This window comes from Stomoxys calcitrans, chromosome 3, assembly GCF_963082655.1.
Source record: "Stomoxys calcitrans chromosome 3, idStoCalc2.1, whole genome shotgun sequence".
Taxonomy (NCBI): Eukaryota; Metazoa; Arthropoda; class Insecta; order Diptera; family Muscidae; genus Stomoxys; species Stomoxys calcitrans.
This window is the reverse complement of record NC_081554.1, coordinates 179,903,033-179,919,739: the sequence shown is the minus strand read 5'-3', so window position 1 is coordinate 179,919,739 and position 16,707 is coordinate 179,903,033. Positions and strand designations below refer to the sequence as shown.

The following is a 16,707-nucleotide window of genomic DNA, read 5'->3' as shown; positions in this document are numbered from 1 at the left end:
GGTGTAACAAACGGAATGACTAGATTTGTATACCCCCATCCTATGGTGGTGGGTATAATGAAAGGTACTTGAAGGTAGAATACGAAATTTGTATAAAAATTTGGGGTCAAGTCTCAGGGGAGCCGCGCCACCCCAAAAATCACCCCCCCTAACGGCCATGTAGGTCGATCGGGACAATATAGAATTCAAATGAAAGATACTTGAGAATAGAATACGAAACTTATAAAAAAAATCTGGGGTATATTCCCAGGCGGGTCGTCCCACCCCAAAATTATGCACCAAATGGACATGTACACCGAACGGGACAAGATGGGACTCAAACTGAAGGTATTTGAGAGTAGAATACGAAAATTATATATAAATTTGGGTAAATTCCCGCGGAGTCGCCCCACCCCAAAATTATGCCCCCAATGGACATGTGTACCAAACGGGACAATATGGGATTCTAATGAAAATTATTTGAGAGTCAAATAGGAATATAAAGAATTTTCCAATTTGAACCATGTCAAATTGGAAAACAGTTACCGGACGAGCCAGTGAAATATAAATCTCAAAAATTTGTGAGATATTTCCAAAACGCATAGTTGTTGTTATGAAAATTTCGTTCCATCCTAATCTTATGCCAGTTCTCGTTATGTTCAAATATCTTCATCGCCTTAGACTTATTTAGAAAAATGTAAACAAATCAATCAAGTGGAAATGTGCCTGCAGTTTTTGCCTCCTGCTTTTCATTAATCGTCAATCACGCTTTTGTTTATTTCTATAAAATAAGGTCATTATTAAGGTAATTATTTTTTTGTAATTCATGAGGTTTTGTTTTCGGGGAAAGGAAGGAGATTATTGGCTTTAGGCCACTTAATTATAAAGCATTAGAAGCAGGTAGAATGAAATGATAGGTGTTTCAACAAAACCACAGGATTGGCAACATTAGTAGCACTGTGGAACATTTGAATAGGGAAGGGACTGTGGAACATTTGAAAATTCTTCAAAACATTACAAATTTTAAGGTCAAGGAGAAAACTTGGCTGACAAAATTTGTAAAAAAAATTTAAACCCACATTTTTTTAAAAAAAATAAATTTATCCTGATTTTATAATTGAAGGAGTGGCTATGATGTATTCTTGATTTTTTTTATTATTTTCAACTGGAACCTGTAACTAATGTTTTTACCTTCTTTTGTTCTTCTCTTTTCCAGGCCTATGAAAAACGTTTCCCCAAATGCCCTCAAATGCCCATAGTTCTCGATTGTGAGGTAGTCAAAGATGAAGTGCTAGAAAATGGCGCCCAACGCAATACCAGTCGTCGCTGTAAATTAGCTGTAGAAGCTCCCTATATCTTCAAGAAATTAATTGGTGTCGAATTTGTTTTCTTCATACAACACAATTACCTGGACATGGAAAATCGCACCCTCAATATCGAGGCGGTCAATGAAAGTTTTTCTTCGCGTATAGAGATTTTTGAACGTTGCCGCTATTATGCCCATCCCGACAATCCCGATTGGACATGTTTCGATCAGACAGCCACTCTGGACATTAAGAATTTCTTTGGCTTTGAACACTCCATGGAGAAGATGGGCATGAAACAATACACCCAGACAACGTTGAAGGGTAAAGAGATCATAGAATATTTCATAGATCAACTAAAACAGGAGGGTATAACGGAGGTACCGCGTTGGCAACCACCGCCAGATGCTCCTCTCTCGCCCAAAGCCAGAGAGGCAGAAGAGGGTGGCACAGAGACCAATGGTGGGGGTGAGAAGAGACCTTCCTCCCATGACATTCTGCTGGATGGTGATTTTATAGCCAAACACTTGGGTCAATTGACACCCATGCAAGAATCAAAATTGCTGGAGTTACGAAAACTTTTGGATTCTCTGGAGGATTTGGATAAAATGCCAGATTATCAGACTATATTACGTTTCTTAAGGGCCCGCGATTGGCATGTTAATCAGGCTCTGAACTCGCTCAAAGAATCTTTGCTGTGGCGCAAACAAGAGAGAATTGATGATTTGCTCAACGAATACCAAATGCCCACAGTGGTGAACGATCACTTTCCAGGCGGTTGGCATCATCACGATAAGGATGGTCGTCCCATTTATATTCTAAGGTTGGGTCATATGGATGTTAAGGGTCTGTTGAAATCGATTGGTACAGATGGCTTTTTGAAATTGGTGAGTTGTAAAGGAAACAAGGAAAAACATGCAAAGTTCGGCCGGGCCGAATTTTATATACCCTCCACCATGGATCGCATTTGTCGAGTTCTTTGCGCGGTATCTCTTTTAAGGAAAGCAAAAGATTAAAAAAAATAATTGATTTGCTATTGGAGCTATATCAAGTTATAGTCCGATTTGGACCATAAATTAATGGAATGTTGAAGACCATTGGTAATATTTCAGTTTATTCGGATAAGTATTGCAGCTTATAGGGGCTTAAGAAGCATAATCGAGAGATCGGTTTATATGGGAGCTGTATCAGGCTATAGATCGATTCAGACCATATTGTACATGTATGTTGAAGGTCATGGGAGAAGCCGTTATATAAAATGTCAGCCAAAACGGATAAGAATTGCGCCCTCTAGAGGCTTAAGAAGTCAAGACTCCAAATCGGTTTATATGACAGCTATATCAGGTTATATACCGATTTGAACCATACTTAGCATAGTTTTTTAAAGTCATTACAAAACACTTCATGCACAATTTCAACCAAATCGGATGAGAATTGCGCCCTCTAGTGTCTAAAGAAGTCAAGATCCAAGATCGGTTTATATGGCAGCTATATTAGGTTATAGACCGATTTGAACCATACTTACCATATTTTTTGAAAGTCATAACAAAACACTTCATGGACAATATCAGCCAAATCGGATGAGAACTGCGCCCTCTAGTGGACTCAAGAAGTCAAGATCAAGAAGCCAAGATCAGTGTATATGGAAGCTACATGAAAATATGGACCGATATGGCCCATTTACAATCCCAACCGACCTACACTAATAAGAAAATTTTTGGGAATTTATGACTTTAGAGAGAATATCTGGGAAATTTTGTCTTCAGAAAAAATATCTGGGAAATTTTGTCTTAAGAAAAAATATTGGGTTGCCCAAAAAGTAATTGCGGATTTTTTAAAAGAAAGTAAATGCATTTTTAATAAAACTTAGAATGAACTTTAATCAAATATACTTTTTTTACACTTTTTTCTAAAGCAAGCTAAAAGTAACAGCTGATAGCTGACAGAAGAAAGAATGCAATTACAGAGTCACAAGCTGTGAAAAAATTTGTCAACGCCGACTATATGAAAAATCCGCTATTACTTTATGGGCAACCCAACATATGGGAAATTTTGTCTTTAGAGAACATTTTTGGGAAATTTTGTCCTTAGAGAGAATATATGGGAAATTTTTACTTAAGAGAAAATAATAAGAAATGACTGTCAATGAAAATTGACTGTAGTAAAAATTGATAATAAAATGCATGACGTTAAAGACAATTTTTGGGGAATTTACTTTTGGAGAACAATTTTGGAAATTTAGTCTTAAGGGGAAATTTTCTGGGAAATTTTGTCTTCAGACAATTTCTGGGGAATTCCCTTTTAGATACAAATTTTGGAAATTTCGTGTTAAGGAAAAATTTTCTACTGACAAAATTTTCCAGTAATTTTTCCATACAAAATTGTGGGAAATTTTGTCAAAGACAATTTTATGGACCCTACACCCTATTTTCAACCTTACCTAACCTACACTGCAAGACTGTTCGTGACCTTACCCTTATGGCCATTTTACTGTCCGCAAAGATGTTCACACTAGACGTCCTCGCGTTGGTACTATTAACTTTAAGAATTTTTCGGTAATGGTTCACAAAGAACTTTTTTAGGGACATCCTCCGTTAGTTTGGCTCAGATCGGTCCAGATTTTGATATAGCTGCCATATAGACCGATCCTCCGATTTAGAGTCTTAGGCCCCTAAAAGCCACATTTATTATCCGATTTTGCTGAAGTTTGGGACAGTGAGTTGTGTAAGATCCTTCGTCAATTTGGCCCAGATCGGTCCAGATTTGGATATAGCTGCCATATATACCGATCCTCCGATTTAAGGTTTTGGGCCCATGAAAGGCGCATTTATTGTCCAATGTCGCCGAAATTTGGGACAGTGAGTTAAGTTATGCCCCTTGACATACTTGTGCAATATGGTACAGATCGGTCCAGATTTTGATATAGCTGCCATATAGACCGATCCTCCGATTTAGGGTCTTAGGCCCCTAAAAACCACATTTATTATCCGATTTTGCTGAAATTTGGAACAGTGAGTTGTGTTAGATCCTTCGACATCCTTCGTCAATTTGACCCAGATCGGTCCAGATTTGGAATAGCTGCCATATATACCGATCCTCCGATTTAAGGTTTTGGGGCCATAAAAGGCGCATTTATTGTCCAATGTCGACGAAATTTGGGACAGTGAGTTAAGTTATGCCCCTTGACATACTTCTGCAATATGGTACAGATTGGTCTAGATTTGGATATAGCTGCCATATATACCGATCTCTCGGTTTTAGGTTTTGGGGCCATAAAAGGCGCATTTATTGTCCGATTTCGCTGAAATTTGGGACAGTGCGTTGTGTCAAACTCTTCAACTTATTTCTGCAACTTGGCCCAAATCGGTGGAAATTTGGATTAAGCTGCCATGTAGACCGATCTCTCGATTTAAAGTCATGGCCCCATAAAGGGCGCATTTATAATCCGATTTCACTGAAATTTGACACAGTGACTTATGTTAGGCTTTTCGACATCTGTATCGTATATGGTTCGGATCGGTTTATTTTTAGATATAGCTACTAAAAATACCAATATTTTGTTATACACCATTGAGCAATGACTTGTACTTGTAAGTATTTGGTCCAAATCGGAACATATTTCGGTATAAGTTATAAAGTATGCAATTTACACCGGATTTTGATGAAAGGTGGTTTACATATATACGGGAGGTGGTGGATATCCAAAGTTCGGCCCGGACGAACTTAACGCCTTTTTACTTGTTTTATAATCTCTTTTTCTCTTTCAGGCTCTTAACATTTGCGAAGAAGGCATACAAAAAATCAAAGAATCTGCAGAGAATTTGGGTACCCCAGTTTTAAACTGGTGTTTGCTGGTGGACTTGGAAGGTCTTTCAATGCGCCATCTGTGGCGTCCTGGAGTTAAAGCTTTATTGAATATCATAGAAAATGTTGAACGTAACTATCCCGAGACCATGGGAAGAGTATTGGTGGTAAGAGCACCCAGAGTATTTCCCATTGCATGGACAATAGTTTCGGCCTTTATAGGTGAGTGGAAAATGCATATTTCTGATAAATTTTATTAATGCAAATTATTCTGCTCTTTCAACAGATGAAAATACCCGCTCGAAATTTATATTCTATGGCGTTACAGATTGTGAGCAAATGAAGGAGAGTTTAGAGCAATACATTGATGCTGAAATTATACCAGACTTTTTGGGTGGACCATGCAAGGTGGGTGAAACAAATAAAAAAAAATTATTTTACTTTTATGAGGACTTTAAAGATTGTTGCAATTCTGTGCTCCAACATGTACAAAAATTTAAAAAAAAAAATAATTTTACCCCTTTTCTCCTTTTTTGCTACCAAAGACATCTCTGGTTCCCTTACTGTATATGGATCAGATACTTCCTTTGTATTTTAAGCATTGCTATTTAGCCAAATGCGATTGTGTAAGAGGGCTAGCTTCTAATTTGCACAATAATTTCACATTTTGTTTGTCCAGAGACTTGCCATTTTCAAGGCAATTACTTGTGCCTAGACATCTAATAACTGTCTGTAGGTCTGCTATAGAAGATCACCTGTCTGTTTTGGAATGTCCCCGACTATTAACCGAGTTAACTATGGTTTTTCCCATCTCCTTACACCGCATACTTGTTTTCAATTCCACTACTGAAGATGGGATAACTGGCAAAGAAAGCACTAGGTCCAAAGTCAGGTTGTTCACAAGTGTTGTTCAATTAGAAATGAAATATCTTTTGCACATTATTCTTAAGTACAAATCAGCAACTCTCATCCAATTGGTGTTTTTGCAACATTGTGTTTTGTGCTCGTTCATTATACCTAAGTTAAGATTCTGTCATGTGTCCAAATCTATAAACTCTCCTACTAAAGTTGTAAGATTGAAGAAGCTGATCATATCGATTGGGTAGACCCAAAAATTAATTGGCTACAGACGGTTCGATTATTAGAGACAGTTGAGTAGATGCTCCATGTCATATGGGCCCAGATGATAGTCTGGGCAAATATCGACTAGTCCAAAGCTGATTTTTCATATAGTCGGCGTTGACAAATTTTTTCACAGCTTGTGACTCTGTAATTGCATTCTTTCTTCTGTCAGTTATCAGCTGTTACTTTTAGCTTGCTTTAGAAAAAAAGTGCAAAAAAGTATATTAGATTAAAGTTCATTCTAAGTTTTATTAAAAATGCATTTACTTTCTTTTAAAAAATCCGCAATTACTTTTTGGGCAACCCAATACTTTAGGGATCGCTGGCATGTGGTCATTCAGGAGGCAGTTACAGCTGTAATTGGCATAGGCCAATTTTATCGCCTTAGTGTGGGGTATTTTGGTGATGGGGTAGTTTGGAGATGAGGCTTAGCGGCAGGTTACATACGAGGTGACTTATTACACTGTGCAACAATATCAAGATCAGCGTCTAGGAAGGGATTTTCTTAACGTAATGGCAAAATGTCATTTGAGAAAAGCCCCAAAAGAGATTGGAGTTCTGAGGCCAAACTTGCTTGGGCCTATATTATATAGTAAGAACTAACAAAATACCCCACAAATTCAAATAAGATATCCTCTTTTGGATCTAGTAGCTAGGGGAACGCCCCTCACACAAAAACCTCCGGACGGGCATATAGACCGATCGGTACAATATGCAGGACAGTCAGGCGGGGCAGTGAGGAATCCTGCGTTTTGCACTCCATTGACATTCTTCTGTTCTGATGGGGTAGTTTGGAGATGAGGCTTAGCGGCAGGTTACATACGAAGTGACTGATTACACTGTGCAACAATTTCAGGATCAGCGTCTTAGAAGGGGTCGTCTTAAGGTGATGTCATAATGTCAGTTGAGATAAACCTCAACTGAGATTGGAGTTCTCTGGCCAATTTCGTTTTGGCTCTTTTTATATAAAATCTACTCAAATATCCCATAAATTCAAATAAGATATTCAATTTTGGTTCTAGTACCTAGGGGGATGCCCTCCACACAAAAACTTCCGGAAGGGAATATTGACCGATCGGTACAATATGGAACTTAAATCAAAGATATTGAAGAGTAGATTACGAATCTGATATTAATCATGGGAACCAAGAAACAGGAAGAAAGTCAAATGGCGCTGAAGGCCCTGGCGTTGGGTGATGTGAGGTCAAGTTTGGTTAGGAAATACAAAGCGCTTCTTTTTTTCGAAACATGTGAAGATTATCGGGTCTGCGGGCTTTCCGACCACAAAGAGGTGGTAGAGGAAACGGAGAGGCTGACAAGAATGGATTGCTGATGAGCGCTGATTGTGCAGCTGAATCAGTGAATCTTTCCCTGTGAGAGCTTTGTGGCAAGGTGAAAGCTTTCGGGCGGGGCTGACTATATAATACCCCACACCACCTAGTATACGTGCTGCTTTTAATATATAAAATTTATCTCCAAATCTAGTCAGACTTTAATTTTGTATACCTATTGAAATATTGACATATCGGGTAAAAAATATATGTATATGGGAGTAAATGCAAATGTTGCCCATGAACATTCCTCTAAGGAACAGGGGCAAACTTCTCACATATCAATGAGTGCAGTCCGATTCAAGTTTTAAACTCAATGATAAGGGGCCTCCTTTTTATAGCCGAGTCCGAATGGCGTGCCGCAGTGCGACACCTCTTCGGAGAGAAGTTTTACATGGTATAGTACCTCAAAAATGTTGCCAGCATTAGGAGGGGAAAACCACCGTTGAACATTTTTTCTGATGGTCTCGCCAGGATTCGAACCCAGGCGTTCAGTGTCATAGGCGGACTTGCTTGCCTCTGCGCTACGGTATATCTAAAACGAAACCGAATTTTATGAAATTTTGCACACATATTAGGGCGTCAAATTAAACACCACGTGCCAAATCTTATTAGGTTAGGTTAGGTTTAAGTGGCTGTCTGCAATCAGACTCACTTAGACGTTTGCGTCAATTGTGATACCACAGGAACAGAAGAAGGAAAATTCTAGTTCCTACGGTTGAACCAGGCAGATCGCTTTAAAAAGCCCAATAATTTGCGAATTTTCACATCGTAGCGCAGAGGTTAGCATGTCCGCCTATGACGTTGGGTTCGAATCCTGACGAGACCATCAGAAAAAAATGTGTTGGTTTTCCCCTTCTAATGCTGGCAACATTTGTGAGGTACTATGTCATAAAAAACTTCTCTTCAAAGAGGTGTCGCACTGCGGTACGCCGTTCGAACTCAGCTATAAAAAGGAGGCCCCTTATCATTGAGTTTAAAACTTGAATCGAACTGCACTCATTGATAATGTGAGAAGTTTGCCCCTGTTCCTTAGTGGAATGTTCATGGGCAAAATTTGGATATTCACATCCGCTAAATCAGACAGGTTCTCAAAGAAATGAGAACCTAAAGTGGAACTCCTTCTAACTGCTAGTGCGGGGCACATACACAGGAGGTGTTCTATAGTCTCTTCTTCCTCGATGTCCCTACAGCTTCCGCAAAATTCGTTGCTGGCAATCTTCAGTCTGTCAGCATGTTTTTCGATTCGACAGTGACCTGTCATGACGGACACAATGACTGAGACGTCTGTTCTAGCCAATGACAGCAAAGCAGTATACCTCTTTAAGTCTAGATGATGCCACAAAGTTTTGGAATGCTCACAGCCCCCTCTTTGTGTCCATCTATCATTCGTTGCCTTCGGGCCTGGTCCTGAAAACTTAGCTTACATGTTGCTAAAGGCATACCCACAGATTCCAATATCCGTGGAGTGTGTAAGGTAGTTCCTAGTCTCGCAAGCTTGCCTGCTTTAGAATTCCCTGGGATATCTCTGTGGCCCGGCATCCAGAACAGGTGAATTTTGAACTGTTCAGCCATCTCGTTGAGAGATCTGCGACAGTCGAGGGCGGTTCTTGTGTTCGGTCTGAAAAGATATTTATGCCAATCGTCGTAATGACATTATATCTTAGCCATTCCATCACTTCCTTAATTGCAAGGATCTCTGCCTGCTTCCGACAACTGTGCTAAGTATGATTCAAATCGGTTCATTACCTGATATAGCTGCAATATAAACCGATCTTGGATATTTATTAGGTTGCCCAAAAAGTAATTGCGGATTTTTCATATAATCGGCGTTGACAAATTTTTTCACAGCTTGTGACTCTGTAATTGCATTCTTTCTTCTGTCAGTTATCAGCTGTTACTTTTAGCTTGCTTTAGAAAAAAAGTGTAAAAAAAGTATATTTGATTAAAGTTCATTCTAAGTTTTATTAAAAATGCATTTACTTTCTTTTAAAAAATCCGCAATTACTTTTTGGGCAACCCAATACTTCTTAAGCCGCTGAAGGGCGCAATTCTCATCCGATTTGGCTGAAATTTTTCATGAGGTGTTTTGTTATGACTTCCAATAACTGTGCTAAGTATGGCGCAAATCGGTACATAACCATGTATAGCTGCCATATAAACTGAACTGGGATCTTGAGCCTCTAGAGGTCGCATTTCTCAGCCGATTTGACAGAAATTTTGTACAACGGCTTCTCCCATGACCTTCAACATACGTGTCCAATATGGTCTGAATCGATCCATATCTTAATACAGCTCCCATATAAACCGATCTCCCGATTTTGCTTCTTGAGCCCCTACAAGGAGAATTCTCATCCGATTGGAATAAAATATTACACAATGACTTCCACAATGTTTAGTATTCAATTCATTTATGGTCCGAATCGGACTATAACTTGATATAGCTCCAATATCATAAGAGTTCTTATTCAATATTCCTTGTTTGCCTAAAAAGAGATATCGCGCAAAGAACTCAACAAATGCGATCTATGGTAGAGGGTATATAAGATTCGGCCCTTCCGAACTAAGCACGGTCTAACTTGTTCTTTCTGCGGAATAGACGTTCCTCCACTCTCCTTTTCACCCGATACCTCTCCTTCATCTGAATGTAAGGTTGCTCTGTATGCCGCATTCGTGGCTTCAGTAGAATCTCCATACTCTTGATCGTATCATGGGGTTCGTGGGGGAGGCTTCCGGTACCCATGTAGGGATTTCGCGCCATTTTCCATGTAGTGGGCAATAGTTTGCCACGCCATTTTTTCATCGAAACAAGGAGTGTTTTCATCAAGCAGTTGGGCCAGTCGAGCGGAGTATGCCGTTGCAGTCTGTTGTGTTTGCAGCTTTCCAATGCCCAGCTTTCGTGCAGTGTCACATAGTACATTCCTCGCCATGTTGAATTAGGTGTGAACCTTTGCTGCAACAAGGTATTGATCCGAACCTGTATTCGCTCCACGGATCGATGGTACATCTAACATGCTGGAGGAATGCCTTCCTTCCATCAAAACGTGATAAATTTTACGGGTGACAGCCATGTGGCTTTGTGAATATTTTTGTCGGACCAAAGATGTCTTCCTTCCCTTTCTTCGCATTAAAATCTCCCAGAACGGTTTTAATATCATGGGTGGGGCAGCGGTCATATTCTCTTTCTCTTTAGGCGCTCGTAGAAAATATCATTGGTCTGCTTGTCTTTGACTTCCGTCGAGGCATAGCTTCAAATAAGGCTGATGTTGAAGAATTTGGCTTTTATGCGGATTGTGGCTAACCTAACAATAACCGGAGTAAAGCTTGAGATAAAGTGTTCCAGTCTCCGACTAACCACAAAATCCACAGCCCAATGCAAGCCTCGTTTTGTGGCAGGTATAGTATAGTTCGTCACCGTTTGGTGTTGTAGTGACGCTATTCCCAGTCCATCGCACTTCCTGTTAGACGGTAATGTCTGCCTCGTACATCCCCAATACATCCGCTAGCGCGTATACTGCACCTTCTATATGGAGAGTGCGGACATTCCAGGTGCAGATCCTCAAATCATGGTCCTTTTTTGGTTTGCTTGAGTTGTCAACGTTAGGGGGTCCGTTTTTTTATTCCCTTGTTTCTCAGAGTTATTCGTATAGTTTTCCGGGAACGGGATTTGCAGCTACTCCACATAAAAACGAAGCTTTCCACTATCCGCAACCGGTGAACGCCCGGTAGCTTTCAACTAAGCTTCCCACGATAACTGTGGACACCACATAAGTAGGAGCTCAAAGTTCCAGCCTGTGTGGTGTTCATAGTTATCCCTGTTAGCCGGGGACACTTCTTACTCATGGCTACTTTTTCATGCATTAAACAACTCTGTCTGATGGCAATTTCAGCATATATATGTTATTGCACTCATCAAAGGTCTAAAGCAGTGAAAAATTTCAGTTCGTCTTTATACAGTACTGTCTTGTGGTTAATGCCGACGTTTGTATCAGTTTTGTTTTATATACCACATTGTCTAAAAACTAGAACACCTATATGTTGGGCTTTTGATCAAGCTTTAAACACTTCCATACTGTATAGGCTTTTCTAATCCATTTCCCTTCTCTTTCATATCTAGACTCTGATTCATGAGGGCAGTTTGGTGCCAAAAACTCTTTACAAAATGAATTCTCTTGAGGAAGACGATGCTGTGGACAATCACAAGAGTACATCCAATAATAATTCTGGAGGTATTGGTGGTTCATTGGCCCAACATCACCATCAAAATCTCTACAAAACCATAGAGTTACGCACTGGCTATTCACATGAGGTGATCATAAGAAATTCTGATCCCAAAAGTGTTTTGACTTGGGATTTCGATGTGCTGCGAAGTGATTTACATTTTAGCTTGTTTAGAGTTACCAAAGATTTGCCAGAGAAACAAGGTTTGCTAAAGATATAAGAATAGATGAACTATTTTTTTAATTTGATATAACTTTTATTCAATTTCCAGATTTGGCTGTTTCCTTCTTTGATATGAGCGATTTTACGGAAGGTGTGAACTATTTTAAAGAGGAACCCACTCTAATATGCCATAACAAAGAGAGTGTACAGGTGAGTATGGAAAGAAAAATAAGCCACGAGTTAAAGAAAAACGATAAAACAGGTCATAAGTGAACTATATGAACGAACTAGTTCAGTTAGATGCATTAGTGTATTAGTTCATTTTATGGGCGGAGTAAAAAAGGAATCAAATTTCATCAAAGTTTTTAAAATCTCGTGGGGTCTAAGCACCCCGCAATAGACCTTACTACTACATCAGCTGTCGCTTTTATGGACAAATTGCTCAAAATTCTTCTTCTCTTTTCAGGGTTCCCATGTCATGAATCACAAAGACAATTATGTCATGCATTGGTTCAGTCCCTCTTGCAGCTCCGAGGGTCCAGCTCAACTCAATTTCTTCTATGAAGTTTTAAGTTCTGCTAACTATAAGGGATCTATGACCAGCTTACAGTCAGCCTACTCATCAAACTCGGCATCCAGCTCTTGCCAAAGTCGATGATACGAGGCTTCTATAAACAAGGATGTCGAAAATCTACTAGAAATGGCCGAACATCAAGAGCTCATAACGGGTACGCTAATGGAGAAGAGTCTTGATTAAGATTGACTACAATTTTGCGTGTTTTATTGGGTAAGAAGAACAGGATGGTGACATTCTGATGTAAGTATATATGTATGTAAGACGAAAAGATTTTAGATAAATATGTATTTTAAAAGACCATAATCCAGGAAATAGTTTTAAAAACCACCAACATACCGAAATATTGACAAAAAAACAATATTTGTAATGTAATTATTTAATTTTAAATAAAGAGAAGTCCAAAAATGTATAACAAAAATGGAGGATTCACTAATAGAAGGTTAGGTCACTTGCGAAAACACAAAGTGGATAGGCCCCATGAATATCATTGAGGATGTCAAATCTGCCGATTGAAAAGGTCATCAAATAAGAAAAACCGTAAACAAAGAATGAATGTAAAAGAGAACAAATTGACATCCTAAATGCCAAGTACTGCCAAAAATTAAAAAAAAAATTGTATGTCGGCTGATCGCTTGGCTTAACCTTATTCAGTGAATCCTGACAAAAATGAAAGCAGAATAAAGAGATGCTCCCATTTAAAGATTAATTAATGTTGTTTAAAAAAATTTTAAAACAAATATGTTTCATTGAATTTTCAAACAAATCTTCAAGTGTGAACACCCCTATATGATGGACATTCTTTGGAGGTATATGCTGTTTATAATAAAATCAAAACCTATAATGGCACTATAGCTCAAATCCATACGCTTTCGTTCGCTTGATGAGTCTAAACCAAGATATATTCATTTACAGGTAGTGGCAGTTGCCGAACAACAAAATATTGAACGCACTATCTGTCAAAATCAGTGATTAGTGCACCTCTGACTTTGAGTATGTTACTAGTTCGCGCCATTTTTCGTTGTTTGTGTGTGCTATGGTTCTTAACTATAGTGCACACACACAACCAAAACTCGTTGACAGATAGTGCACTTCGCGAGAAAAATTTGTGCACCTTGGTACACTACCTGATAATTATTATATCATGGTCTTAACCAGCTGTTTTTTTTTACGGAGTCAGCTGATTTTGGCACTACGATTTTTGTTTTAAATATATAGCCATTGTGGGTCTAGTGGTCGTTTACACTTAAGCCTAGTACTGAGTTCATTCGAAGCGAAGGTGTCTATTAAATTATTGCGAAATACATCGGACTCTATTGTTTGCCAGAATACAAACAAAAGTCAAACAACAACACACAACAAAGACAACACAATTGAAATAGAGTTGATTGCTTTTTCCATTTTGACAGTTGTTCGGCCGAAAATTCGAAGTCAGTACTAGGCTTTAAAGCAATTTGCAAAAATTTTTGAGTACACGAACACACTTTAATGTTTATTTATTTGAACGACAACATTGACTGCAAATACCAATTTATTGTACAAACAAATCTTTAAGTGTGAACTTCCCCTTTATGATCCCCAAAACACAAATATAAATTTGTAATATAGTTTTAAAAACCCGTTTACACTGCTCATTAAATCCGGATTTAAGGCTCTCGTCAGCTGATTTTATAAAGGGAAAACAGATGATCGAGCCATTAAATCCGGATTTAAAGAGTAATGTAAACGGGGTTTAATATAGTTTTAAACCCCATTTAAACTACGTTTACACTTACCTTCAATACCTGTTTTAATGACTTAAGGCCTAAACAGAATGAGCGCATTAGGAGCGTCGCGTTAAAAAATGCAACTCTGCAAACAAAATGTTAAAAAAGCAACTCATAAAAGTTAAAAAAACTTAACTTTGACGATCAAAAACACTACTACACGTGTGGCAACACAGAATGACGCTCGCTTTCATGCGCCAACGTTGACATTTTTTAACTTTTCCGCATTGATTTTATAGAATTTGTGTGCAGATTTGCATATCTGCAACGCGAAGCTCAAAACCAAAGCTAAAGCTCATTCTGTTTTGGTCTTTAATCAGCTGAAAACTCTATTTTAATGGCTCATCAACAGAAAGTTGAGCCATTATACCAAATGTTAATAATCAGCATCAGTGTAAACGTGATTTTAGTTTTCAATTTAAATCAGCTACAAAATCAATATATAATTGCCCATATTCACAAAACTAAATACAGCTTTAAATTAGGATTATTTGACAGTTCTTTGAAGGAAATCTGCCAAATAAATCCACTTTAATAGCATGTTTACAAAAAAATTTTTTTTTAATCTGGATTTAACTAAATCCAAAAACAAATCCTGTCTGTTTACACTGCGTTTTTAGGGATTTAACTGACATACACAAGCGTACATGCGAATACACGAATCACACACTACCATACACAATTCTTGAAAACATTTGCATATTTTAGTACTTTTATCGATTATTCGGCCATGAAATCGTGATTATTAGGGATTTAAAAATAAATCATGCAAAAATGGGATTTATTTTTATTTATTTACACAGGATATAGCACTTAAATCTCGAAAAGGCTAAAAATCAGGATTTAGTGGCCAATGTTAACATACTTTAAAGCTGTATTAAGTTTTGTAAATATGGCATATAAATTTCAATCTCCTTAATATTCTAATAAAACAGTTTTTTATTTAGAAAATAATATATTTAAGTTTTAAGCCATTATATTCAGTTAATCGATCATTATTCCGATATAAATGTTCTTTATATATTTTTGTTTTAGTTTTAAAAATATTGTGATTTTTGTTTCTAGATAATAAACATTAATTATTTATAAGAACTGAGAGGATCTTGGCAGGTCATAAATACTTGAGGATAAATCCGTAAGATTTTTGCAAAATGTTGCTAATTGCCAGGGTAAAAAGTGATCAGCTGACTTACAGATTTTTTACCCTCCAGCACATAGTACAATTAAGAAGTAGGGTCACTAGCACAACAACAAACCCCTACCTTGGTAGGTCATAAATACTTGAGGATAAATCCGTAAGATTTTTGCAAAATGCTGCTAATTTGCCAGGGTACACTTAAGAAGGTAGCGCAAAGTGATCAGCTGACTTACAGATTTTTTAGCCTCCAGCACGTGGTACAATTAAGAGGTAGGGTTATTAGCACAACAACAAAACGCTACCCCCAAAGAAACTACCTTGAGTGGCAAATGCTGTAAATTTAATGTCAACGTGATTTTAGAAATAAAATTTGTTTTACAACTTATCTTCTTCAAAATTTTGTATTTTCGTCATAATAACACTGTTTTGTGACTTATGTGTGGAATATCGGATCAAATAGAATATCCCCTTAAGATTTTAGAAAAAAATCACAGCTGTGTTATCGTGCCTTTGACATTTAGATTACTAAAAAATCGAAACAAAAATAAAACATTGTGCTGTTCGCATGACCTCACCTTAAAGGTACATTCTGCCTCCAGCACAAAGTGGACTAGGTTGGATGGAATAACAACAGACATAAGATGTCTTAGTATCCGCCGGGGCCAAATGTGGCCCATTGTGTTTCCTCTATAGCCTTTCCCTCTTCGATCTGGCTAGATAAACTGCCGACTCCACTGATTGACGACCTTAATGATAGAACATCTAGGTGGATTAATTGGAGCTGTCACTGATTGCTTCACAATTGATCACTGTACCCTCTCGTAACACTTTGATGATAGGACAAAAGACTTCAATCTTCCTGCATTCAGTCCTCTAAACTCCTCCAATGCCTGAAAGAAAAAAGAGCCCTGTATCTTATTCCTTCTCTGACTTAAGACTGACATTGGCAGTCAGTTTCATGGCACCAGCGACATTTCTAAAAAATCAAAACAAAAATATAAAATTGTACTCAACAGTTCTCATGCCCTAACCTTATAAGTGCATCCTGATACCAACCCAGGATTCACTAATAAAACACAAAGTGGATAGGCCCCATAAACATCATTAAGGATGTCAAATCTGACGATTGAAAATGTCATCATATAGGAGAAAACGTAAACAAAGAATGAATGTAAAAAGAGAACAAGTTGACATCCTCAATGCCAAGTACTGCCAAATATTAAAAAAAAGTATATCGGCTGATCGCTTGGCTTAACCTTATTCAGTGAATCCTGATACCAACCCTTAGTTGCATTCTGTCAAATAT

General features: G+C 38.1%; 1 protein-coding gene across 2 annotated transcripts in view; it reads left to right on the top strand.

Moving 5' to 3' along the window:
• LOC106083196 (protein real-time) overlaps positions 1-15,046 on the top strand; it is a 77,412-nt gene extending 62,366 nt beyond the window's left edge. For both annotated transcript variants that reach the window (XM_013246081.2, XM_013246082.2), the window contains exons 3-8: positions 1,196-2,170; positions 5,051-5,309; positions 5,374-5,495; positions 11,658-11,964; positions 12,033-12,133; positions 12,390-15,046. In XM_013246081.2, the coding sequence (XP_013101535.1) occupies positions 1,196-2,170; positions 5,051-5,309; positions 5,374-5,495; positions 11,658-11,964; positions 12,033-12,133; positions 12,390-12,581 (1,956 nt within the window). In that variant the 3' untranslated portion in view covers positions 12,582-15,046. The remainder of the gene's footprint in view (positions 1-1,195; positions 2,171-5,050; positions 5,310-5,373; positions 5,496-11,657; positions 11,965-12,032; positions 12,134-12,389) is intronic.
• The last annotated feature ends 1,661 nt before the right edge of the window (positions 15,047-16,707 follow it).